The sequence below is a fragment of the Dendropsophus ebraccatus genome, chromosome 5, assembly GCF_027789765.1.
Source record: "Dendropsophus ebraccatus isolate aDenEbr1 chromosome 5, aDenEbr1.pat, whole genome shotgun sequence".
Taxonomy (NCBI): domain Eukaryota; kingdom Metazoa; phylum Chordata; class Amphibia; order Anura; family Hylidae; genus Dendropsophus; species Dendropsophus ebraccatus.
This window is the reverse complement of record NC_091458.1, coordinates 19530827-19554815: the sequence shown is the minus strand read 5'-3', so window position 1 is coordinate 19554815 and position 23989 is coordinate 19530827. Positions and strand designations below refer to the sequence as shown.

Sequence of the window (23989 nt, the reverse complement as noted above, 5' to 3'; positions counted from 1 at the left end):
TTTAGCAAATTTACAGTAGTAACAAAGCGATCCCTAAGCTCGACCATCTGCTTGTCAGCCTGCTGCTCTTGAAATCTGTTCCTACGTACTCCGGGTCTCCGAGAAGTCTCCCAGGACTGCATCCAGCTTCTCCAGGCACCCGGATTAGGTGGGAGCGGATTAGAAAAGCAGCAGGCTGACAAGCCGATGGCAGAGCTTAGGGATCGCTTTGTTTTGTTACTGCTGAAAATTCGTTAATCTCTAGTAACACTGTACATACCTTTGTTTCCAAATTCCCTGGTCTCCTTCAGGGCTTAAACTACTTATTCTGAGAAAAACAAAAAAACAGATTGTATTAATATAATCTTACATATTTCTAATAAAAATAAATAAAAATATATATTGACAGCATTAAAGGGGTACTCCAGAGACATTTTTTTTTGGCAATACCCTGCTTTAATAAAGTTATATTACTTTGAAATGTAACTTAATTAAAATATTTATAAATATTTTCCTTTATCAACCATTTCTTTATTGACTTCAGTTAGGTGACAGCAAAGGGCGACCCCTGCGCTGCCATCGACATCTGTCTCGGGAACTGCACGGCTGTCTAAACAGTTCCCGTTCCCCTGCTTTGATCAAGTGCTGCTGCACAGTGCTATACAGAGCAGGGTCCCATTCCCCCTGTGTACTGTATAACGTTATATACAGTACACAGGCGAGAGGCTTCCCAACAAGATCGCTGTGTGTGGCAGCATCTCTATTACTATCACTACTCACTGTGTTAGAGCCACCAGTAAGGATTGCAATCCCCGCTCACTGTGCTGAGGCTGCTTTGTATGGTTCGGTAATGCAGTGCTTGAACAGAGCAGGGAATTGGGAACTGAAAGGGTTAGACAGCCCTGCAGTTCCTGACACAAACACTGATGGCAGCTGAGAGGCCCCTTACTGCTGCCACTATGGTAGATAAAAAAAAAAACACTACATTTTAATGAAGCTATATTACAGTAAGTAATAAAACAGTGTATGAGCAAAAAAACCTATAAAAATAATGATAACATTTTTTGAAGTGTCACTGTCGTATTATTTATTTTTTTTTTGCAGAAATCAATAGTCCAGGTGATTTTAAGAAACTTTGTAATTCTGTTTATTAGGCAAATATGCTATTATCTGCATTCAAAAAGACTTTCCCCAGGTCCCCCCCCTCCTCTCTCTCTGTCACTGCTCATTATCAGGAAATCTCTACTCTTTTACATCAGTCGGGGGGGGGGAGTGAGCAGAACAAAAGATTACACAGCAGAAGCTGTGTCAAAGCGGTATTCAGAGGTCAGTGCTGACTTCAGAGGAGATAGCCAGGTGATGTAGCTGTAAATTAACTCTTTCTTGTCCTGTTTTGGTGCCTCATCTCCCTCCACCCCTCCCCTATTCATAAGAGAACCATGAAGACGGGAGAGTTTCAAACTGCTTTTTCATAATAAAAATGCATTTTTTGGCTCATAAACCCAATTACAAAGTTTCTCAAAATCGCCTGTACTATTGATTTCTGCAAAAAAAAAAAAAAAAAAAAAGTAAACAACAGTGACACAAAGTCTCTGGTGTACCCCTTTAATTTTGTCCCAAACTAAAGAGGTTAACGCAAGATTACAACTCACCCCCTCTTCCATGGTTGAAGGAGCGACAAGGGACCAGTTTTTGTGGTTGGTGGGGTCCCAGGGGTGAGACCCCCACTGACCAGACACTTATCACCTATCCTGTGGGTAGGTAAAATACGTGATAAGTTGTAATCTTGAGATAACCCTGTAATCTGTCAATGCCTAAAAATCCATCACATTCAATGGTATTATTGCCCTGTCCTGATCTAGACTATTGTAGAGCGACACTTACTTGTGGTGGCCGCTGCTGTGCCTGTGGTGGTGGTGGTGATGATGATGGTGGTGATGGTGTTTAGGATGATGTTGATCTTTCTCGGTAAGAGAAGAGGATGAAGAATTAGAATGGGTGGAGCCCAAGCTTTTCCGCTGCTCCTTAGTCTTCTGCAGAACCCTCTTGTAGGAAAGTGTGCAAAGCCAACACAGCAACTTTCCATCCACCTGTACAAAAAAAGAAAAATTATCGAAAAGATCAGCACTGAAACCATTATAACAAGCCGCCTCTGTGTGTTCTCTTGTATGTCATACCTTTCTTCTGCCTTCTTCCTTCCGGTCAAAAGCGCACTGCTGTTTGCATTGTTCGCAGGTTTGGGGAGGTCCGTATTTTTTCTCTGAGTTGGTGCAACGTTGACACTTGGTGCCGATGAACGCTGCTATAATGTTACAGTACTGACAAGGCTTGGGCTGCAGAGAACAGACGGAATAACCGAAGATCATTGATAGTTAGCAGTTATAGCACAATATTAAAAGGAGGACGGTCGCCAAGTGTGTCAAGGGTGAGAAATACTGCATAGTCACTTGTATCAATCACACAGATGCGGAGCCACCCTGGTTCAAATCAATAGCAAAACACTGATAGCTCAGAAAGCTATGCTGAATAATACTGATAAATCTTTCCTATAGTGATCAAAGGGTGCACAGAATATGTACATTCTTTGCTCTGTAGAGGGATTTCATTGAGGTACTGTCAGCAAACTTATGATTATGAAGTCATCATAAACTGCTAAATAAAAAGCTATATAAAGTACCTGATCAGCTGAGGTCTAAGTGTTCAGACACTGTGCTCTCTCCTTGCTCTGTGTCACGTGAATCGATGGCCGCATAATGTAAGTCTATAAAGCAGTCTCTCTCACACAGACCCCGACAAATGAAAACATTTCACGGTTGTGGTACAAGTAGAGAAGCTGTATACTAATGAATAAGTTATCTATCCTAGCAACTCGTTATTGAAAAATTAGTCATGTGATGTGTATTGATATACTGTATAATATTCCCATTTTTTTAGGTTGGGCAACTGAATAAATGAATAAAATAAAGAGCAACTTACCGTTCCAAACTGCTTAACATTTTGCGCACATTTCTTGCATATAGTGTTGGTTTTACTAGAAACAAAGACAAAAAAGAATCAGCAACAGCATAGAAGACATGTAAGAATCAGGAGTTTGCAGTCGGTAGACATTTGCTTTACTGATATACCACCTACAATTTCAAATGGAGCCCAATCAGGTGTTATCAACAAGGAAATGGTACAATGGTATTCCACCATAAAATATAGCAACTCCATGCTTTTCTAAGATGGTATACAATATATTCTATTTTTGTATTCATTGTAGGTTATTTGGGGTATATATATATATATATATATATATATATATATATATATATATATATATATTTATTTATTTATTTTTTTTTTTTTTCAAATAAAATGTAAATACAATTTCTGGAAACTACACTAGGTTCAGGAAAATAAAATAAAATTAAAAAAAAAAAAAAAAGAAAGGAAAAACATCCTATGCTAAAGCCCCTGCCACTCCTACAGACTCTGTTGGGTGTTTAGTCCCCTGAAGCGATGGCCTGCCTGGAGACCACCAGGTCACAGATGCTACGGCAACGTTTTATTTTTTGTTTTATATAACACTTCTTGCCGCTTCATATCTCCTATAGAAAATCCATTCATCACCACACAGCAAACTGGGTCAGCAGGTAAACATGCATATTAATCCATAGGTGTGTTCACAGGTTGGCATGTGAGTGGTATTTATGGTGGATCTGTCCGCTGATATTCAGGTTCCAAACTGCTGACACTGTTATATAGATGTTCAGTCAGGGAGTCACATGGGATCTTTTAAATATCCAGCTGTGCTTCCACAATCCTTTTTATTCCCTGGTGCAAGATGTCAGAGAAGCTGAAAACTGTAACGTCCCCTCTAGAGATGAGTGAACCTGGAGCATGCTCGAGTCCATCCAAACCCGAACGTTCGATTTGAACATTTGATTAGCGGTGGCTGCTGAACTTGGATAAAGCCCTAAGGGTATGTGGAAAACATGGATATAGTCATTGGCTGTATCCATGTTTTCCATTCAACCTTAGAGCTTTATCCAACTTCAGCAGCCCCAGCTAATCAAATACCGAACGATCGGGTTCGGATGGACTCGAACCCGGTTCGCTCATCTCTAGTCCCCTCCCATCCCTGACCTCTCTGGATTCTCAATCAGGGCCCAGGTTCTTTACCTCATATCTCTCCTCTGTACATATGAATTGTGAATAGGTCTGAAATGTGCCAAACAGGGCTCAGCTTCCATAATGGGGACCTCAGCCTCCTCTTAGAATGGAGCGACAGGTCACATATGTACGTCATCACCCCATTCCTTTTCTATAGGAGCTGTGGAAACAGCCAAGTACAGTGCACCACAGAGAATGAATAAAATAGCAGCGTGGATGTATGACCTGCCCCTACATAACATGAGACGGGGTCCCTGTACTCAGGATCGAAGGGGGCCCCAGCAATTGGACCCCTGGGTTCTCCAGGATACATTTTTGGTACACAATCTATTGTTGCTTTTGAAACCCAGATAGCAGTCTATCACCGAGTAGGGAGCCTGGATATAGGCCATAGAGCAGAGGTAGGGAACCTTGGCCTTCTAGCTGTTGCAAAACTACAACTCCCAACATGACTGGGCAGCCAAAGCTTTAGCTGTCTAGGCATGTTGGGAGTTGTAGTTCTGCAACAGCTGGAGGGCCAAGGTTTCCTACACCTGCTATAGGGCAAAATACTGCAAATTTCTAGAGTATCTACAAATCAAAGCAACGACAGGTCCTTACCTCTCCTGCTGAAACTCGGACCTGCAGTATGTGCACTTTACAATAGGATGAGCAATGCGACACTCCTGGAGGAGAAAAAGAGAAGAATGTGTTTATCATCAGGCGAAGCGCACAGCAATACATAGGTCATATCCAATCACAAGCCACGTCTGCAGTGTCACCCTATCTATGCAGCTTCTACTGAGGTTAGTTGTACAGACAGAGTAACACGGCCCACTCAGCTGATAAGAGACCACCGTGATAGAGACACTGTAAGGAAGACTCCAGGCAACACTGATATACTGCTATAACCTCCTGCAAATCTGAACAGATATCAATCAGGAGAAAAAGAAAACTGAATTTCTCTGTGCAGCAGTCTGTCCAGCTGCTGCAAAACTACAACTCCCAGCATGCCCTGACAGCTGGGGAGCCACATGTTTGGGATCAGAGCTGTATAGTACATAGTTCTATTTATCAATCTCTAATTAATACTACAACATGATATTCTGAGGACAGAACCGGATGAGTGTACAAATATGAGCGGAAACACATACACGCTTATCTGCTTCTCAGACTACTAGTGACAACTACTGACTGACATGTAGTAATCCTCATCCTACACCCCTCAGCCGCTGCAGAACCTCATCCTACGCCCCCTCAGACGCTGCAGAACCTCATCCTACACCTCCTGAGCCATTGCAGAACCTGATAATATACATTTCAGGTGAATGATCAACAAACTTCATCTCATTACTCTTCAAAAAGAGGTTCTACAGCAGTAGAGGTGTAGTATGAGGAGGAGGAGGTGCTGCAGCAGCTGAGGTGTAGTATGAGGAGGAGGAGGTGCTGCAGCAGCTGAGGTGTAGTATGAGGAGGAGGAGGTGCTGCAGCAGCTGAGGTGTAGTATGAGGAGGAGGAGGAGGTGCTGCAGCAGCTGAGGTGTAGTATGAGGAGGAGGAGGAGGTGCTGCAGCAGCTGAGGTGTAGTATGAGGAGGAGGAGGAGGTGCTGCAGCAGCTGAGGTGTAGTATGAGGAGGAGGAGGTGCTGCAGCAGCTGAGGTGTAGTATGAGGAGGAGGAGGAGGTGCTGCAGCAGCTGAGGTGTAGTATGAGGAGGAGGAGGAGGTGCTGCAGCAGCTGAGGTGTAGTATGAGGAGGAGGAGGAGGTGCTGCAGCAGCTGAGGTGTAGTATGAGGAGGAGGAGGAGGTGCTGCAGCAGCTGAGGTGTAGTATGAGGAGGAGGAGGTGCTGCAGCAGCTGAGGTGTAGTATGAGGAGGAGGAGGTGCTGCAGCAGCTGAGGTGTAGTATGAGGAGGAGGTGCTGCAGCAGCTGAGGTGTAGTATGAGGAGGAGGAGGTGCTGCAGCAGCTGAGGTGTAGTATGAGGAGGAGGAGGTGCTGCAGCAGCTGAGGTGTAGTATGAGGAGGAGGTGCTGCAGCAGCTGAGGTGTAGTATGAGGAGGAGGAGGTGCTGCAGCAGCTGAGGAGTAGTATGAGGAGGAGGAGGTGCTGCAGCAGCTGAGGTGTAGTATGAGGAGGAGGTGCTGCAGCAGCTGAGGTGTAGTATGAGGAGGAGGTGCTGCAGCAGCTGAGGTGTAGTATGAGGAGGAGGTGCTGCAGCAGCTGAGGTGTAGTATGAGGAGGAGGTGCTGCAGCAGCTGAGGTGTAGTATGAGGAGGTGCTGCAGCCCCTGCTGAGGTGTATGATGAGGTGCTGCAGCAGCTGAGATGTAGTATGAGGAGGTGCTGCAGCAGCTGAGGTGTATGATGAGGAGGTGCTGCAGCAGCTGAGGTATATGATGAGGAGGTGCTGCAGCAGCTGAGGTGTATGAGGTGCTGCAGCAGCTGAGGTGTATGAGGAGGTGCTGCAGCAGCTGGGGTGTATGATGAGGAGGCGCTGCAGCAGCTGATGTGTATGATGAGGAGGCGCTGCAGCAGCTGTGGTGTATGATGAGGTGCTGCAGCAGCTGAGGTGTATGAGGAGGTGCTGCAGCAGCTGAGGTGTATGAGGAGGTGCTGCAGCAGCTGAGGTGTAGTATGAGGAGGTGCTGCAGCAGCTGAGGTGTATGAGGAGGTGCTGCAGCAGCTGAGGTGTAGTATGAGGAGGTGCTGCAGCAGCTGAGGTGTATGAGGAGGTGCTGCAGCAGCTGAGGTGTATGATGAGGTGCTGCAGCAGCTGAGGTGTATGATGAGGTGCTGCAGCAGCTGAGGTGTATGAGGAGGTTCTGCAGCAGCTGAGGTGTATGATGAGGTTCTGCAGCAGCTGAGGTGTATGAGGAGGTGCTGCAGCAGCTGAGGTGTATGAGGAGGTTCTGCAGCAGCTGAGGCATATGAGGAGGTGCTGCAGCAGCTGAGGTGTATGATGAGGTGCTGCAGCAGCTGAGGTGTATGATGAGGTTCTGCAGCAGCTGAGGTGTATGAGGAGGTGCTGCAGCAGCTGAGGTGTATTATGAGGTGCTGCAGCAGCTGAGGTGTATGATGAGGTGCTGCAGCAGCTGAGGTGTAGTATGAGGAGGTGCTGCAGCAGCTGAGGTGTAGTATGAGGAGGTGAGGTGCTGCAGCAGCTGAGGTGTAGTATGATGAGGTGCTGCAGCAGCTGTGGTTCTCCAGCCTGTCAGCCGTACACACAGCGCCCTCCTGTGCTGCTCAGGGATGGAGGCCTCCCCGGCTCCTCTGTGACCTGCGGCTTCGCCCTCTACACTAGGCCTGACGCACGGACCTTGCACAGCTGCTGCCCCTGGGAGAGCTCCTCGAACGGGTACCGCTGGTTACACTTGGTGCAGGCGTACAGAGCCGAGGCCATCCTCCGGCCGGCAGTCACTGGGCAGAGGCTGAGCGGGGGGACGGGAGCCCGGAGGGGACACACAGGGGGCACGAGCCGCCGCCGTACACTGCTCCTCCTGCCGCTGCTGCTGCCCTGGTGGACGGATCCTCCTCGGATTCCTCAGCTCCTTGTGTCCGGCGCCCGCCCGTCGCGGAATTTCCTTCTCTCCTCAGTCAGTCTCTCTCTCTTTCTCCCTCCGCCTCCTCCTCCTCTCCGCGTTACACAATCCGCCCACAGGACGAGACAAGGGGAGGCCGCGCTCGGTGCCCCGCGGACGCCTCTGACCGTCGTCTTCCTCACACTCCGACCTTTACGGCTCCGCTCTCCGCTTTTCCCTCAGCGCCCTCCCCGAAGAGAAAAAAAAACATTTAAAAAAATAAACAAAAGAAAAAAAAAGAAAGCCGTAACCGGATACTGACAAATCTGCATCACCACAAAGGAAGGGCCGCCAGAGCCAATCACAGCTCTCCTCTTTGGAGCGGGAAACACCCGTTTGAATTCGGCAGCCAATAGTAGCTAAGGATAAATGAGGTTGTCTGCCAATCAGCGTAGGGAAACTGAGCAGCATCCTGGAACGCTATTGGCGGTGACGTCACACCAATGGAAAGAGCCAGAGGTGGAGTCTGGGTAGACACGCCTACCAGTACTCCTATTGGTCTGTAGTGCTTAAAACTTTACTTCCGGGAAAAGCGCTATTTGTTATGTAGTCCCGTGAGTTAGAAGTAACTTCCGAACAATAATAATAATAATAACAACCACGTTATATACGAGCATCATCTTACCCGGTACTGGAATCGTTCACGAAACGGTGATATCGATTTTTATGGTGCTGCTATAAGGCACCGCCTCCTAAGCCTTTCAACGTTCCGATTAGCTCGGCGGTTTGTCAATCATTCAACCAAGCGATGACGTAGGCAGTACGCTATCGGCCTCTAGCGGTCACTTGTAAGTACTACGTCTTGTGTATGATGGGTGACCCGGATTGATACAGAGCGCAGCTTGTGTTTCCCGGATGAGAGATGGCGGCTGCTGTTTTCCCCTCCAGGATGGTGAGATGGGTTTTATTTTATTTTTTTTAATCTTTTTTGTGTGCTTTTCACCAGAATAGTAGTCACGAGTACCTGGAGGTGGACTACAAGTCCCAGCATGACTGCTTTGCACCTTGTATTGCTATATCCAGTGCACTCTATGAACTCATCTCTTGTGGACTCCACCTATGTGTACATGCATGGCACAGGGCTATCTTCCTGTCTGGTGTGTCCGCAATAACTGATCCCACCCAGCTTTCCAACAGTTCTGCATGGCGGATCTACCCTGAGTGCCTTGCTTTGTATTGGCCATTCAGGGTCCCTGGAAAGCTGTGTGACTGACAGATCTTTTCTTTAGTGTCTGATGTCCGTGTCTCATTGTTTCAGCCGCGCAGTCCATCATCTGGGACCCTGAAAGGACTCGGTGTGAGCGACGCGCAGTCTTCTACGTCTTACACCTCGTACCCCAGAGGAGACCTGTCCATGACCTCTGACCTGAGGCGACCTCCCAGCAGACTGCCGCTCGCCTATCCAGAGAGCAACAGCAGAGGTGAGAGGGGGAGGCTTGGTACTGGTGGGGGTGCCACTAGCTGGACCCCCATGATTGGACAATTATATATACATACCTAGCTCATAGACCCCTATATATTACTGTTTCCCAGCCAGTGGTAAAACTACAACTCCCGTCGTGCCCTGACAACCAGAATATAGAGCCAATAGACTCCATAGCTGAGTGCCAGCCAGTGGTAAAACTACAACTCCCATCGTGCCCTGACAACCAGAATATAGAGCCAATAGACTCCATAGCTGAGTGCCAGCCAGTGGTAAAACTACAACTCCCATCGTGCCCTGACAGTTTGAATATGAAACTGATTGACCCTATATCCCAACGTTCTGTGGCTATCCAGCAGTCATAAAACAACAACTCTCATCAGACAGATTGAATCTGGATATAATAGATCCTATATATCGGTGTTCACCAACCCATGGCCCTGCAGATGCAGCAAAACTACAACTCCCTTCATACCTGGACAGCTTATATATGGCATTGTAGGGCCCCACATCCCAGTGTCACACAGTCCCATCATGTAATGACAGCCTGATGTGAACCCTGTCTTCCCCATCCTGTTGCAATGTACATCCCCATACATGATGGGAGTTGTAGTTTTGCCACAGGTTGGGGGACACTGCTGTTCCCCATAGACAGATAGCATCAGGTGCCATCTATCCTCTCGCTGTATAAATAATTCCAGAGCCTGGCTACCGATAGCGCCGCATTAAATATTAATAAGGATCCTCCGCTGTGAACAGGCCGAGTCTATTGAAAATGACACCATCACCGCTGCCTGCATCTTAAAGGAACAGTACAACTCAATGAGTTTCCTTCTGTCTATTCACACCTGTAGGCCCAGCAGCTGGAGGATCAGGTTATGCTGCAGCAGGAGAGATCTAGGCGTCTGGCATCCAGAAAGCGAGGCCAAGTCATCCATATTGAGGCCGTGTTCACATTGCGTACAACACTGGCCGTTCTGTGACCCGGCCGGTGTCAGAGAAAGATCTTCATTTATGTTGAATTGGGATGTGGGCGCACCCATATCCCAATTTACCGTTGCACACAATGGAGCGTGCGGACGGTGTGAACTGACCGGTTCTGTAAAGCCGCTATTCAATGAATAGCGGCCACAGAAAACTGACATGTCGGTTTTTCGTGCGGCCGGATGAATTCCTTTCATTGAAATAAATGTATCTTTTGTATAAATCACGGCAAATTGCAACAACGGCCGTGATTTATGCAAAACATACGTTGTGTGAACATGGCCGGAATCTGCAAAAAATTAGTGAATTTGTAAACCCATCTGCTTGGTATCAGGTCTGTAATTTATGCATATTTACAGACATTAAAAGGGTTGTTTACCGATTTTTTTTTTTTTTTTTTTTTTTTTTTTTTTTTCTTTCAAATCAACTGGTGTCACAAATCGCCAGAGATTTGTTATTCAATTAAAAAAATCTCCAGTCTTCCAGTACTTATCAGTTGCTGTATGTCCTGCAGGAAGTGCAATGCTTTCCACTCTGGAGAGCAGGAGAGGTTTTCTATAGGGATTTGCTGCTGCTCTGGACAGTTCCTGACATGGACAGAGGTGGCAGCAGAGAGCACTGTGACTAGAAAGAATACACCACTTCCTGCAGGACATACAGCAGCTGATAAGTACTGGAAGAAAGGATTTTTTAATAGAAGTAATTTACAAATCTCTGGCACTTTCTGGCACCAGTTGATTTGAAAGATTTTTTTTTTTTTTTTTTTTTTTTTTTTTTGCTGAACCTAACCCTTTATTCCCTTTTGCATTCATTTTTTTGCACGAATCCATTGAAAGCAATGGTTCCACGTTAATAAAAGAATAGATGAATGAAAGGGACCTACGTTTTACTCTGCTCCATTTTATACACAGCGATAATCTCGGCTTTAAGAAACCTCCAGGAGAAGATCAGACAGCTGGAGCTGGAGAGGATAAAGGCCGAGGATAACATCCGATCCCTATCCAAGGAATCACTGGATTACAAGCATCAGCTGGAGAAACAGAGCCGGGCCACAGATCACGTCCGAGACGACGTCTCCAGGCGGAACAGAGGTAATGACCATGCTGAACGGCATGTACAAAGAGAGGGAAGAGCCCGCTCCCTATGGAGACGTGGGGGAAGAGCCCGCTCCCTATGGAGACGTGGGGGAAGAGCCCGCTCCCTATGGAGACGTGGGGGGAGAGCCCGCTCCCTATGGAGACGTGGGGGGAGAGCCCGCTCCCTATGGAGACGTGGGGGGAGAGCCCACTCCCTATGGAGACGTGGGGGGGAGAGCCCGCTCCCTATGGAGACGTGGGGGGGAGAGCCCGCTCCCTATGGAGACGTGGGGGGAGAGCCCGCTCCCCATGGAGACGTGGGGGGAGAGCCCGCTCCCTATGGAGACGTGGGGGGGAGAGCCCGCTCCCTATGGAGACGTGGGGGGGAGAGCCCGCTCCCTATGGAGACGTGGGGGAAGAGCCCGCTCCCTATGGAGACGTGGGGGGAGAGCCCGCTCCCTATGGAGACGTGGGGGGAGAGCCCGCTCCCCATGGAGACGTGGGGGGAGAGCCCGCTCCCCATGGAGACGTGGGGGGAGAGCCCGCTCCCCATGGAGACGTGGGGGGAGAGCCCGCTCCCCATGGAGACGTGGGGGGGAGAGCCCGCTCCCTATGGAGACGTGGGGGGGAGAGCCCGCTCCCCATGGAGACGTGGGGGGGAGAGCCCGCTCCCCATGGAGACGTGGGGGGGAGAGCCCGCTCCCTATGGAGACGTGGGGGGGAGAGCCCGCTCCCTATGGAGACGTGGGGGGGAGAGCCCGCTCCCTATGGAGACGTGGGGGGGAGAGCCCGCTCCCTATGGAGACGTGGGGGGGAGAGCCCGCTCCCTATGGAGACGTGGGGGGGAGAGCCCGCTCCCTATGGAGACGTGGGGGGGAGAGCCCGCTCCCTATGGAGACGTGGGGGGGAGAGCCCGCTCCCTATGGAGACGTGGGGGGGAGAGCCCGCTCCCTATGGAGACGTGGGGGGGAGAGCCCGCTCCCTATGGAGACGTGGGGGGGAGAGCCCGCTCCCTATGGAGACGTGGGGGGGAGAGCCCGCTCCCTATGGAGACGTGGGGGGGAGAGCCCGCTCCCTATGGAGACGTGGGGGGGAGAGCCCGCTCCCTATGGAGACGTGGGGGGGAGAGCCCGCTCCCTATGGAGACGTGGGGGGGAGAGCCCGCTCCCTATGGAGACGTGGGGGGGAGAGCCCGCTCCCTATGGAGACGTGGGGGGGGAGAGCCCGCTCCCTATGGAGACGTGGGGGGGAGAGCCCGCTCCCTATGGAGACGTGGGGGGGAGAGCCCGCTCCCTATGGAGACGTGGGGGGGAGAGCCCGCTCCCTATGGAGACGTGGGGGAAGAGCCCGCTCCCTATGGAGACGTGGGCGGAGGCCTCGGCAGGGCACCATACAGATATATCAGGGGTAGGGAATCTTGGCTCTCCAGCTGTTGCAAAACTACAACTCCCATCAAGCTTTAGCTTTGGCTGTCCAGGCATGATGGGAGTTGTAGTTTTGCAACAGCTGGAGAGCCAAGGTTCCCTACCCCTGAGCTATTTGCTCACCATTGTGTGTTGCTCAGATCTTTCCAGGCAGCTGTCGGTGGCAGAATCCCGGTGCAGCCTTCTAGAGAAGCAGCTGGAATACATGAAGAAGATGGTCCACAGTGCAGAGACCGAGAGGACGTCAGTCCTGGCTAAACAGGTACCTGCATAGTAGATGATGTGATACCGGCCTGAACTCTGCAACATGACCGCTTACCTGACCGCAGTGCTTATTCATTGTTACTGCTTGCCACATCTATATCAGGGATGGGGAACCTTCCACCCTTCAGCTGTTGCAAAACTACAATTCAAATGCCCTATGGAACCTTGGCTAAAGCTTTGCCTGTCGAGGCATCATGGGAATTGTAGTTTCGCAACAGCTGGAGAATCGAAGGTTCCCTACACCTGATATAGACGTAGCAAACAGTAACCCGTTCTCTGGTGCAAAATAAATGTATAGTAAAATAGTAGCCATCAATGTGTGATCATGGCTTCTCCCACTGACCTATGCTTCGTTCCATACATACTTGTGTGGTTTTGCTTGGTATTATTGCTATGCTCAGCCAATCACTGGCCAGGACCGCCGCAGCCAGTGATTGGCTGAGCGGTCTGTCAGCTAAGACAGGCCGGACCAAAGCTGCTGCTGCTGCGCACGGGACCGGGAGGAAGAAGGAGCGCAGGAGAAGCCCTACAACATGTTTAGGTAAGCACGGTGCTCGCGAAATCGTCGGTCACCTGCCGCGCGTATTTATTCCACACAGCGATGCGCAGTCGGGGCCCGATGATTCTAGGTTTGAACCTAAATAAACGATCAGCCGATGACACGATCATCGGTTGATCGTTCTCTCTATTGCACGGAGTGATAATTGGCTGATTCGGCCGATTATTGCTCCGTGGAATAGGACCCTTAGATGCAGAAAGGGGAGTAATCCGCTGCCAGACACTATTGCAGCAGCTTATCTCACATGAAAACAAAGTATTAGGCATGCTAAATATGAATTTCAGGTGTTTGTGATCAGTGTGGGCTCCGTGTGTTGGGCTCCCCGCTTATGGCTGGAAGAAAGAAGGGAGGGGAGTGTTTGGCTGAGCTCTGTGCCCCTTCATTTCTTCCCAGCACTACCTCACAGCGTACGAATTCAAAGTCTTATAGGCAAGCAGTTCTGCCCCTTCTTTCTAGTGGTCAGTGGTGGTCCCAGCACCCAGACCCCCTGCAGACCACAACTTCTCACATAACTTAGAGGGCGATTTTTATCGGGGAAAAAAAAGAATTTTTTTCTAAATCAGATGGATTTAGAAAGGTATACAGATTTGTAAATTACTTCTATTTTAAAATCTTCAGTCTTCCAGTACTTATCAGCTGCTGTATGTCCTGCATAGAAAACCTCTCCTGCTCTGGACATATCCAGACATGGACAGAGGTGGCACCAGACAGCACTTTGTCAGACTGGAGAGAATACACCACTTCCTACAGGACATACAGCAGCTAATGAGTACTGGAAGGAGATTTTTAAACAGAAGTAAATTACAAATCTGCATAACCTTCTGAAACCAGTAATAAAATTGTCGGAGTACCACTTTTAAGTGTTGGGTACTGCCAAAAATCGTAGAAATACCATAACTTTTTTTTTCTTAACTCTTAGGTATCACTTGAAGGAGAAAAAGCACATGAAAAATTGGACTTACAAGCCAAGCTGGAAAAGTTGGATAAGCTGGAACAAGAGTACCTGAAGCTGACTACAATGCAAGTGCTGGCAGAGGTCAGTAATAACTTAGAAGCACAGACCCTCACTATCTGGGGTCCACAGCAGGCACGCAGAAGCGAACACATGTAGGTTTGTTGGTGGACACACGAATGGTCAGAATTCATGTCATGAATTGAGAAGAAGTAAACATTTGAAACCACATAAAACAATGAGCTCAGAATAGATTTAGTTATGGAAGTAAATGCTAACATTTCATCTGTCTGCAGCCACCACTAGGGGGCACTAGAGCTGCAATATCTATCATTGTTCAGTGTAGAATATTGGGCATAAGAACGGCTTAGGAGGTGGAGATTTATGTTAGAGTACCTGTCATGAAAAGTTAACTGTTGATAGTTATTGATCATAGCGGGACACACTGCCGAGAGCAGCTGTGATCAGGAGATATTGCCAGGGAGAGAGCGCAACAGCAACACCATCCACTCCTCAGCAGGCCACTAATTCTGAGAATGTACCCTCATAGACTCACAATGTTAGACAAAGCCGTTATGGAGATACAGTGAGGGAGTGGATGGCGCTGCTGCTGCACTCTCTCCCCGGCTATATCTCCTGATCACAGCTGGTCTCGGCAGTGACACCCACTGTGATCAATAATTTTTGATGTGTCAAAAAGTTATTTGTCAAGACAATGACTCTTTAACAAAAATCCCAGTAAACAAATAAGATTACAATGAATAAAAGATATGAACATAACCTATCTCAATGCCTCTTGTGAGTTAGTCCAGTCTTTTTCATTCCTACATAGGTTATCCGGGATTAGAAAAACACGGCTACTCTTATTCAGATACAGCGCCACATTTGTTTGGGTCTTGTGTTCCTTTTGAAGTGAATATAGTCAGGTTGTAATACCACACAGAACATGAGGACAGGCATGGCGCCGTCTTTGGAAGAAAACTGCTATTTTTTTTTTTGTAATCCTGGATAACTCCGGACTCGTTATTTTCTTTACTTGATGTCTATATGTTGTTGTAACCTGTTACTGACGTTATTTAAAAACAAACAAACTATATATATATATATATATATATATATATATATATATTTATTATTATTATTATTATTTTTATTATTTTTCTTATTATTATTTTTATTTTTATTATTATTAAATTTATTTTTATTTTTTTAGAATAAAATCCGTGATATAGAGCAAAAGCTGCGAGAAGAGGAACATCAGCGGAAGCTAGTCCAGGAAAAGGCGGCTCAGGTTAGTGCAGTGAAAGCTTGTAGCTAAAAGCTAATTCTTCACTATAAGCCTGGACGCCCCCACATACACATTACATGTCTGGCATGCGTGATATACAATGCTGAATAATCTAAAAGGGATTATCCACATTTTAAAAAAACATGGCTGCTTTCTTCCAGAAACAGCACCTCTCCTGTCCTTAGTTTGGGTGTGGGTTTAGTTCCATTGAAGTGAATGTATTGTATTACCACAAACAACCTGAGGATGTGGCTGGAGCAGTTTTTACAAAAAAGTAGCTGTGCTTTTTTTTTTTTTTTTTTTTCCCCTCCAAATAACCCGTTTAAACGGTATAAGAAGTTGTGCTGACCTTTGGCGCCTCCTAATGTTGTCACTGCTTCTCTTACAGCTGCAGACTGGACTGGAGACCAATCGTATTCTGCTGAAATCTTTAACACCACCTATAAAACAGGTGAAGGTGAAAAGGCGAACGGCACTCGGGGACAAGGTAATGGCAGCACTGCTGATCTCCACCTGGGGTGGGTGTGAAGAACCACAGGTAACACAGTGGAAGGGAAGCTAGGAGACACAGGGAACTGTGATGGTGGGGACATACATTACATTACATTACATTACAGGGCTCCAGATGGCGACCAAAATGGTCGCCAATGCGACTGACATTTTGCAAATCTGGGCGCCATTTGCGACTGGCCCCGGCGGCGCGCTGTCTCCCCGGCTGATGCGCGGCTGCCGGGGGTGTCCCGTCCTATCCCCGGCAGCGCGGCGCATCAGTGAGCTGCCTGGGGCCCTGACTTCCGGCACTGTGTCAGAAGTCCCAGCCCCGGCGTACAGGGAGCTCACTGATGCGCCGCGCCGCGCTGCCGGGGATAGGATGGGACACCCCCGGCAGCCGCGCATCAGCCGGGGACAGCGCCTGAAGAAGAAGAGGATCGCCGGGGGAGCGGGTTGTCAGGTGAGTTTCTGTGTTTATTTTTTTTAAATACTGTTTAGCATAGAGGAAAGGGGGGGGGGCATCTATAATGGGGGGAAGAGAAGGGGGGGCATCTATAATGGGGGGAGAGGGGGCCATCTATAAGGGGAGGGGGTATCTATAAGGGGGGGAGAAGAGGGGGCATCTATAATGGGGGGGGAGGTGGCATCTATAATGGGGGGGGGGGAATCTATAATGGGGGGAGGAGGGGGCATCTATAAGTGTAGGGCAAACTGGCTGCAGACACTGGGAGATAGATATATGTACAATTATTATTATCAGGGCCCCTCAGGTGTCTGTATTGTAGGGGGTCACTTGCATTAGTCACTAGGTGAGAGATATATATCTATCTATATACACATCTTGTGGGGGGTCACTATGGCTGCAGTCATAAGTCTAGCTCAGTATGTATAGACTGTTGCAAGCTTTTAAAGGGAACCTGTCACCCCCGGTGACGGGGTGACAGGCTCCCAACCCCCCGTTAGAACCCCCTATACTCACCTCATCTTCACCCCGCTTCTGAAGATGGTCGGGTCACGGATATCTCAGCCGCTGCAGCCCGACGCGCACACTGAGAGATGAGTCCAACACTCATAGAGAATGACGGAGCGCTGGACTCTCCCGTCATTCTCTATGAGCGTTGGACTCATCTCTCAGCGCACGCCGGGCTGCAGCGGCTGAGATCTCCGTGACCCGGCCATCTTCAGAAGCGGGACCCGGCGCGATGAGGTGAGTATAAGGGGTTCTAACGGGGGGTTGGAAGCCTGTCACCCCGGCACGGGGGTCGACAGGTTCCCTTTAAGTTCAAGTTCAGAAGAGTAAGCCTCATTAAAAGGCTAGCCAAGTGAAGCTGAAGTACTGAGTCAGACTGGATATGGTTGTCAAGTTGCAAGTTTCCATGTTGAACGTTTTCAAACTAAGAAAAGAAAGAATCTAAAGGAGGAGGATGCTGCCGTGGCCTCTGCACACAGTAAGTCCCATTTAACATAACATTAATTTTACATGGTTTAAAATGTTGGCGACCAAATATTCTATTTGGCGCCTAAATTTTTCAGGTTAGGAGCCAATGGCTCCCAGGTAAATTTTTTTAGTCTGGAGCCCTGCATTACTTAGGGCCCTATTCCACCAGACGATTATCGTTCAGATTATCGTTAAATCGTTCGAATCTAAACGATAATCGTTCGGTTGAAATGCAGTTAACGATTAACGACCGAACGAGAAATCGTTGATCGCTTTATAAGACCTGGACCTATTTTTATCGTTGCTCGTTCGCAAAACGTTCGCAAATCGTTCGCATTGAATAAGACATCGTTCGGTCGTTAGCAATAGATACGAACGCAATAGCGAATAAATAGCGAAGAAAAAACTATCGCAATTACGATCATAAGTAACGATTATCGTTCCATGGAAATGAGTGAACGTTTTCAGGTCTTTCGCAATAGCGGTCGTTTGAGATCGTTAATCACTAACGATTATGCAAACGATAATCGTCCGCTGGAATAGGGCCCTTATTCTGTATTATGTTCCAGAGCTGCACTCACTATTCTGCTGGTGGGGTCACTGTGTACATACATTACATTACCGACCCTTTAATGATCCTCAGTTACATCCTGTATTATACTCCAGAGCTGCACTCACTATTCTGCTGGTGGGGTCACTGTGTACACACATTACATTACTGATCCTGTACTGATCCTGTATTACACTCCAGAGCTGCACTCGCTAATCTGCTGGTGGGGTCACTGTGTACATACATTACATTACTGATCCTGTATTATACTCCAGAGCTGCACTCGCTATTCTGCTGGTGGGGTCACTGTGTACATACACTACATTACTGATCCTGAGTTACATCCTGTATTATACTCCAGAGCTGCATTCACTATTATGCCAGTTCTACATTTCATATGCAGGGCATGCTGGGAGTTTTAGCTTTACAAAAGCTGGAGAAACAGCCACAATTTGAGGTTACTACTGTAGACTTTCACACCTTGGTAACCCTTATATACTGTGCTGTTTCTGTCTCGTAATCCAGAATATGCAGACGTCACATGATATTATTTTCTCTGTTTCAGAAGGCCGATCACCAGAGCTGCAGCCATGCGCAGCCGCACTACAGGTTCAGCCTAGGAGATGCGCCTTTTGTTGCAGGGAAGGTGAGCAGTGTGGCTATGAAACAGTAGAAATCTAGTCTGTTGACCCCGGCTCTTGTAATTCTCATGATGGTTCACCACAAAAGACCCCAAACCTTCTCAGATCACGATGATCAAAGGGGATGTTCATTGTAGATGTTGCACTCCCTGTGGTGACTTGTGGTGACAATAGCACTTGCTATTGAAGTTTGACCTTGTTTCTGTTTTTCAGTCCACGGCTCCCAGCCACTCCGTCCGAGCCAACGTCCAGCACGTCCTCCATCTGATGAAGCAACACCACAAGGTGTTTTGCAATGACCGGGTTGTGAGCGATCAGCCTATGGAGCAGCAAGAAAGCAGCGTCAGGTGGGCCGATCCCGTTGCGCTTTCCTCATCGTCCTATCGGGAGCTTTCTGAGGTGCTGTCCACACTGGAAGATGAATTTGGGCAGATGAGTTTGTAAGTATAGATGGCCGTGAGTGCATCATACAGGGGATGGCGGTGGCTGACGTCCCCACTGTAGGATGACATCAATGCCAGGTGGATGCTGTACAGCTGCGGAGTAACATCCAGTGTGGTCCTAGCTTTGTCTTTGTTCTACCAGTGATCACCAGGAATTGGTGAAGCAGTTGGATGAAGCACATTCCGACCGGCTTAAAGAAGATCTAGAAGAAGAACTGGAGGCTTTAGTCAGGAGGATGGAGGCCAAAGCCGACCAGATCAGCAAAGTCCGCAAGCACCAAGCTACTGTAAGTCACGTGCATTTATGTTGTTGTTGTTTTTTTTTGACAAACAAAATAAAAATCATGAAAACAGCAATATAGAAACAGAGCTCTATGGTGCGGTTGCAGTTGGATGAGCGACCCAACAAACAGTCATTGAAAGCAGACACTGCTCGGGATGCAGAGTAAGAGTAGTCAGAGTAGCAAATGGCGTAAGATGAAAGCACTCGCACTTTCCGATGCTGAAGTCTTCTGCAGTTTATTGAAGTCCAAAACACAGGGAGGGGAAGAGGTGTTACAGGTGTGGGAGCGTCTCCTGGGGGATGGCCGTTTTGGGTTTACACCCTGGCCTGAAGAAGGGTGTAAACCTGAAACGGCCGTCCCCCAGGAGACGCTCCCACACCTGTAATTCCCCCTCCCTGTGTTTTGGACTAGAATAATTTCCTTAGCTTTTCCTTTAAAATCTACCCTATGTTAAAGAATTAACCCCTTCATTCCCCATACGTACATGCCGATATCATGGGATATATGCAGTTCCTTTAAATTAAAGGGATAATCCAGGATTAGAAATAAAAACACAGCTACAGGTGAGTGGTATTACGATTTGGCTCCATTCACTTCAGTGGGACAGGGCTGTAATACCACACACCACCCGAGGACTAGAGAGGTGCTGTTTCTTGATGAAAGCGGCCATGTTTTTCTGAGCCAGGATAGCACCTTTTAATGTGAAAGTACATGATAGTGAAATGGCCATTACCTGCAGCTGTCACCAGGCTCCAATGTCTTAGATTGGTGTCAGTTCACCAGTTGCTGACTACATGCTGCTAGGGATGCTAGGGTCAGTGCCATCATGAAGGTTAGACAAAAACAGCTAAGTCCTGAAAGGGTTATCTTATCACAGACCATCCCCTTTATATGGGGGTCCTAAGGGAGATGCTCCCCTCTACATGTCAGTGACATTGATGTGTGCAGGTGACATATTCATCTCAGGATCTATGTAGTATGTGCCAGACGCTATCTGCCATATGTCAGCAGCCGGGATGAGAGAGAACTCTGATCGCAGCTGTTTGACCACCTAGATGCTGCAGCCAATGGCATCTAGGGGGTTAGGTGCCATGCGTCTATCTAGCCCATCTTATGTCCTTATTTTAGGCCATTGGGGAGATTTATCAAAGCTTGCACCAAGTGTCAGTGTTGCCTTTACCAATCAGCCGGATTCCAACTCTCATTTTCTCCCCCAGCTCGCAAAATTATTAAAGGAATCAAGACAGAAAAAGAAAACCTCTATCGAATCTTCCAAAACTCTTCGTAGCGGAAAAGACCAACACACGACTAAACGTGAGCCAAATCGGGGGAGTCCGGGAGAGAAGAGCAGGAAGAGTCTGCAGTTACTGCGGGAGATGCAGACGCTGCAGGGGTCCTTACAGAGGGATGACGTCCACTGGGAATAAGGTGCGGTCCTGACTGGGGACTCCTCAGGGATTGTGACTCTGCAGAAGCACTGGATGTCGCTCTATCCATGCTGCTGGGGCTATTACAGGTCCGTTCACGGTGATGTATTTATATATAGAGAAGAATAAAGTCACCGGCTTCTGGTTTCCTGCAGGGGGCGCTTGTTCTGAATGTCATTTTATTTATTATTATCAAGCTCTTATTTCTATGTCCCAAGGCAGCGGTGTATGGTAATATTATAAGCCTTAAGGTTTGAGTAAAGAATGTCTGAAGCATGGCACTGCATCCAGGAGGCGATCACGAGATGCTGGGACTTGTAGTTTTGCAATATTTGGGTGTTGCTGACAGAGAATGTGTTAGAGCCGGCTATATATCTGGTATAGCTGTCCAATTTGTCAGAAACCTGTTATTGCCAATCTTTGCTCAACTGGGTGTACATGTATTCCGAGACATGCCTAGTGGCCCCAACAGCAGGGGCCCCAGGGCCTTGTCATCCAACCGTCTAACCTTTCTCTTCCAATCTACTTTTGGGAGGCCACCATACATGTTAGATCTATTTTAGCTTGTCAGGCATTGCCTTGTATACTTGTTAGTATGTGCAGCACACAATCATGAGATTTTAGCCCCACCCTAAGACCATTCAGGAACACCCCTAAAAGTGCCCACATTTGGGTGGGGTTTACATACACCCACCTCCCACTTCTGGCTTTTTTACCCTCTGATCTGGGATATAGCGTGCTGAATGTAATCTATTTTTTTTTTTTTTTTTTTCAAAACTTGATCAAATCCTGTTTTACTTGAGTGTATAGTGACTGGGCTGAGCCGTAGTATGCATGCCTCCCCCAACATTAGCAAACATCAGTGTACCAAGAGAGGTCACTCAGATTTTCTATAGTCCAGAATGGCAAATCATATCTATAGTGTATCAGATATTTCACCGCCAAACAAGCCTAATCCAACGTGTTTCCCAAAGTCCTGAAGGGAAAGTCCTAGCTAGACTATATAGGAATGTTAGGAGGAGGGGTAATGCCCCCCAAACAACAGCTTTCTATTTGGACTCTGGGAAAGCCGGACGTCAGCTCTTGTTGACTTGTGGTGGCAGTCGGATTAGTTTTACACCCCTTTCTCTGGTCTTGTGTATATGGATCATGTGGACTTGTAACCTCCATTAGATATATAGGGAAGATTCAGGAACACTAGGCCTCATTTATCAAGACTGTTGCCCATAGCAACCTATTACAGCACAGCTTTAATTTCTAATCGAATGAAAGCTGAGCTCTGATTGGTTGCTATGGGTAACAGGAACCGTATTACTGGTAGCCATTTTTGACCAGCGAGGCCTAAAGTTTAACTGAGAAACAGTTTCTCATAACTACCAATCACAGCACAGTTTTTACGCCTCAAGAGCACTGAGAAATGAAGGCAGCATTGTGATTGGTTTCTTTGGGCAACAAATATCTGTTCCATTGCAGTTCTCTCTTCATGGTGCCCTGTTTATCCCTTACCCGACATCTTGGCTCTGAGGGTCCTTTATGTACGGCAGCTACTTGTATTAAACTCTCAAAGTTAAAGGGGTGTTCTAAGGATTTTTCTTTTTGTTTTTAATCCCCGATCACCTATGGGCTGTATCTGCCCCCACCAGTCATCTGCAAATGTTTAATTTCTCTGCAGGGGAAATGAAGCATTACACTGTGTCTGTTGAAGTCAGTGGGCTGCCCTCATAAAGTATGGACGTTTAGGGCCCTATTACACGGGACGATTATGTGTAGTTGCAGGCAACGATCGTAAAATCGTTTGTATGTCGTTGATCTATATCTGAACCTAAAGGCCCTTTTACACGGGCTGACAGTGAGGAGCAAACGAGCGCTATTAGCGCTCGTTTGCTCCTCGTTCCACGCTCGCTGCCGCCGCTATTACGTGCGGGTGAGTCCAGGGAGGGCCAGGGGAAGCTGCGGGCGGGCTGCCCGGGTGATCGCTGATCATCCGGGCAGCCCATAGGATATAGCGGCGGTCTGCTGCCACCACTCCTATCACTCGGAGCGGCGGCAGCAGATCGCCGCTATATAAGTCGTTTGTCTTTCAACATGTTGAAAGAAAAAAGACTTCAAAGAGCAGCCGACATGACCGTTGCCTCCTATTCCACGGTTCGCTGTAATTCCACATTCGTTCGCTCAAGTTCCGCATTTGTTCACTAATTGTTTAGTGTAATTGCACATTATTTGTTGTTTTGCTGGGATCAGAAGGAATAAACGACCATAGTAGCGATCGCAATAACGATTGTAGTAACGATCATAACTAACGACCATCGTTCTGTGTAATATGGTGAACGATTTCAGGTTAACAATAAACAATCTCGTTTGCGATTGTTTATCGTTAGTCGTTAAAAATTGCTCTGTGTATTAGGACCCTTAGGTCCTCCCAGCTAGAGCCTCTCTGGCTATGAGAGGGAAGACCCTCTCTCTACTGCCCAGTTACTACAGATGGTGTGCAGTTCACCCCCCCTGGAGGACCTGCAGTTCTCACAGAGAGTTTAACACAGGCTGCGGTTACTACGCCATGTAGAACACGGACATCAAACTCCTGGCCCTCCAGTTGTTACAGAACTACAATTCGCATCATGCCTGGACAGCCAAAGCTTTAGCTGTCCAGGCATGATGGAAATTGTACTTTTACAGTAGCTGGAGGGTCAGCTAGTCTGATACCCCTGATGTAGACCTGTGAGTGGCCGTTAACATTCTATATAGAATGTAATTTTAAAGCTGAACATAAAAAGGGGTTTATATAAACTTTCAGGAGTTTTCTAATATACAATTTATATTAATCTCAGTCTGATGTTTGCTGTCAGTGAATGGAAATTGTTTTATGTTCTTATCCAGTAGCTGATAAACACTGGTGCTTTCTTCTATCATTGCTATGAAACGTGCACACCATCGGGGATCCAGCCTCCATGTGTTCATATATTGCACTTTTTTTTTTTTATCCTGGATCCCGTTCTATGTATATTATGTGTGTCCTGCTTTGCACTGTATAAATAAAACCATGTCTGGCTAAA

At 47.6% G+C, this 23989-nt stretch overlaps 2 protein-coding genes across 8 annotated transcripts in view; one reads left to right on the top strand and one right to left on the bottom strand.

The window, feature by feature from the left end:
- Positions 1 to 7990, bottom strand: part of FAM76B (family with sequence similarity 76 member B) — a 15919-nt gene extending 7929 nt beyond the window's left edge. For 2 of the 4 annotated variants that reach the window (XM_069969629.1, XM_069969630.1), the window contains exons 1-6: positions 7430 to 7987; positions 4735 to 4799; positions 2956 to 3010; positions 2157 to 2312; positions 1864 to 2069; positions 260 to 307 (exon numbers count right to left, since the gene is read on the bottom strand). In XM_069969629.1, the coding sequence (XP_069825730.1) occupies positions 260 to 307; positions 1864 to 2069; positions 2157 to 2312; positions 2956 to 3010; positions 4735 to 4799; positions 7430 to 7513 (614 nt within the window). In that variant the 5' untranslated portion in view covers positions 7514 to 7987. Of the gene's footprint in view, positions 1 to 259; positions 308 to 1631; positions 1731 to 1863; positions 2070 to 2156; positions 2313 to 2955; positions 3011 to 4734; positions 4800 to 7429 lie in introns of all 4 variants that reach the window. The other 2 variants (XM_069969627.1, XM_069969628.1) reach the window with 2 other exon arrangements.
- On the top strand, positions 7577 to 23989 carry CEP57 (centrosomal protein 57). 4 transcript variants are annotated; one of them, XR_011363123.1, is made up of 12 exons: positions 7578 to 8583; positions 8950 to 9112; positions 11010 to 11189; positions 12739 to 12860; positions 14341 to 14457; positions 15587 to 15664; positions 16050 to 16148; positions 18707 to 18787; positions 18996 to 19222; positions 19368 to 19512; positions 20727 to 21025; positions 23814 to 23989. XR_011363123.1 is itself a non-coding variant. In XM_069969625.1 (11 exons), exons 1-11 carry the CDS (start codon positions 8554 to 8556, stop codon positions 20934 to 20936), a joined length of 1449 nt encoding a protein of 482 aa, XP_069825726.1. In that variant the 5' UTR covers positions 7577 to 8553; the 3' UTR covers positions 20937 to 21090. The 4 variants fall into 4 exon arrangements, 3 of the variants coding, with proteins under 3 accessions (XP_069825726.1, XP_069825725.1, XP_069825727.1); XM_069969625.1 differs by lacking the exon at positions 23814 to 23989 and having other exon boundaries at positions 7577 to 8583; positions 18710 to 18787; positions 20727 to 21090; XM_069969624.1 differs by lacking the exon at positions 23814 to 23989 and having other exon boundaries at positions 20727 to 21090.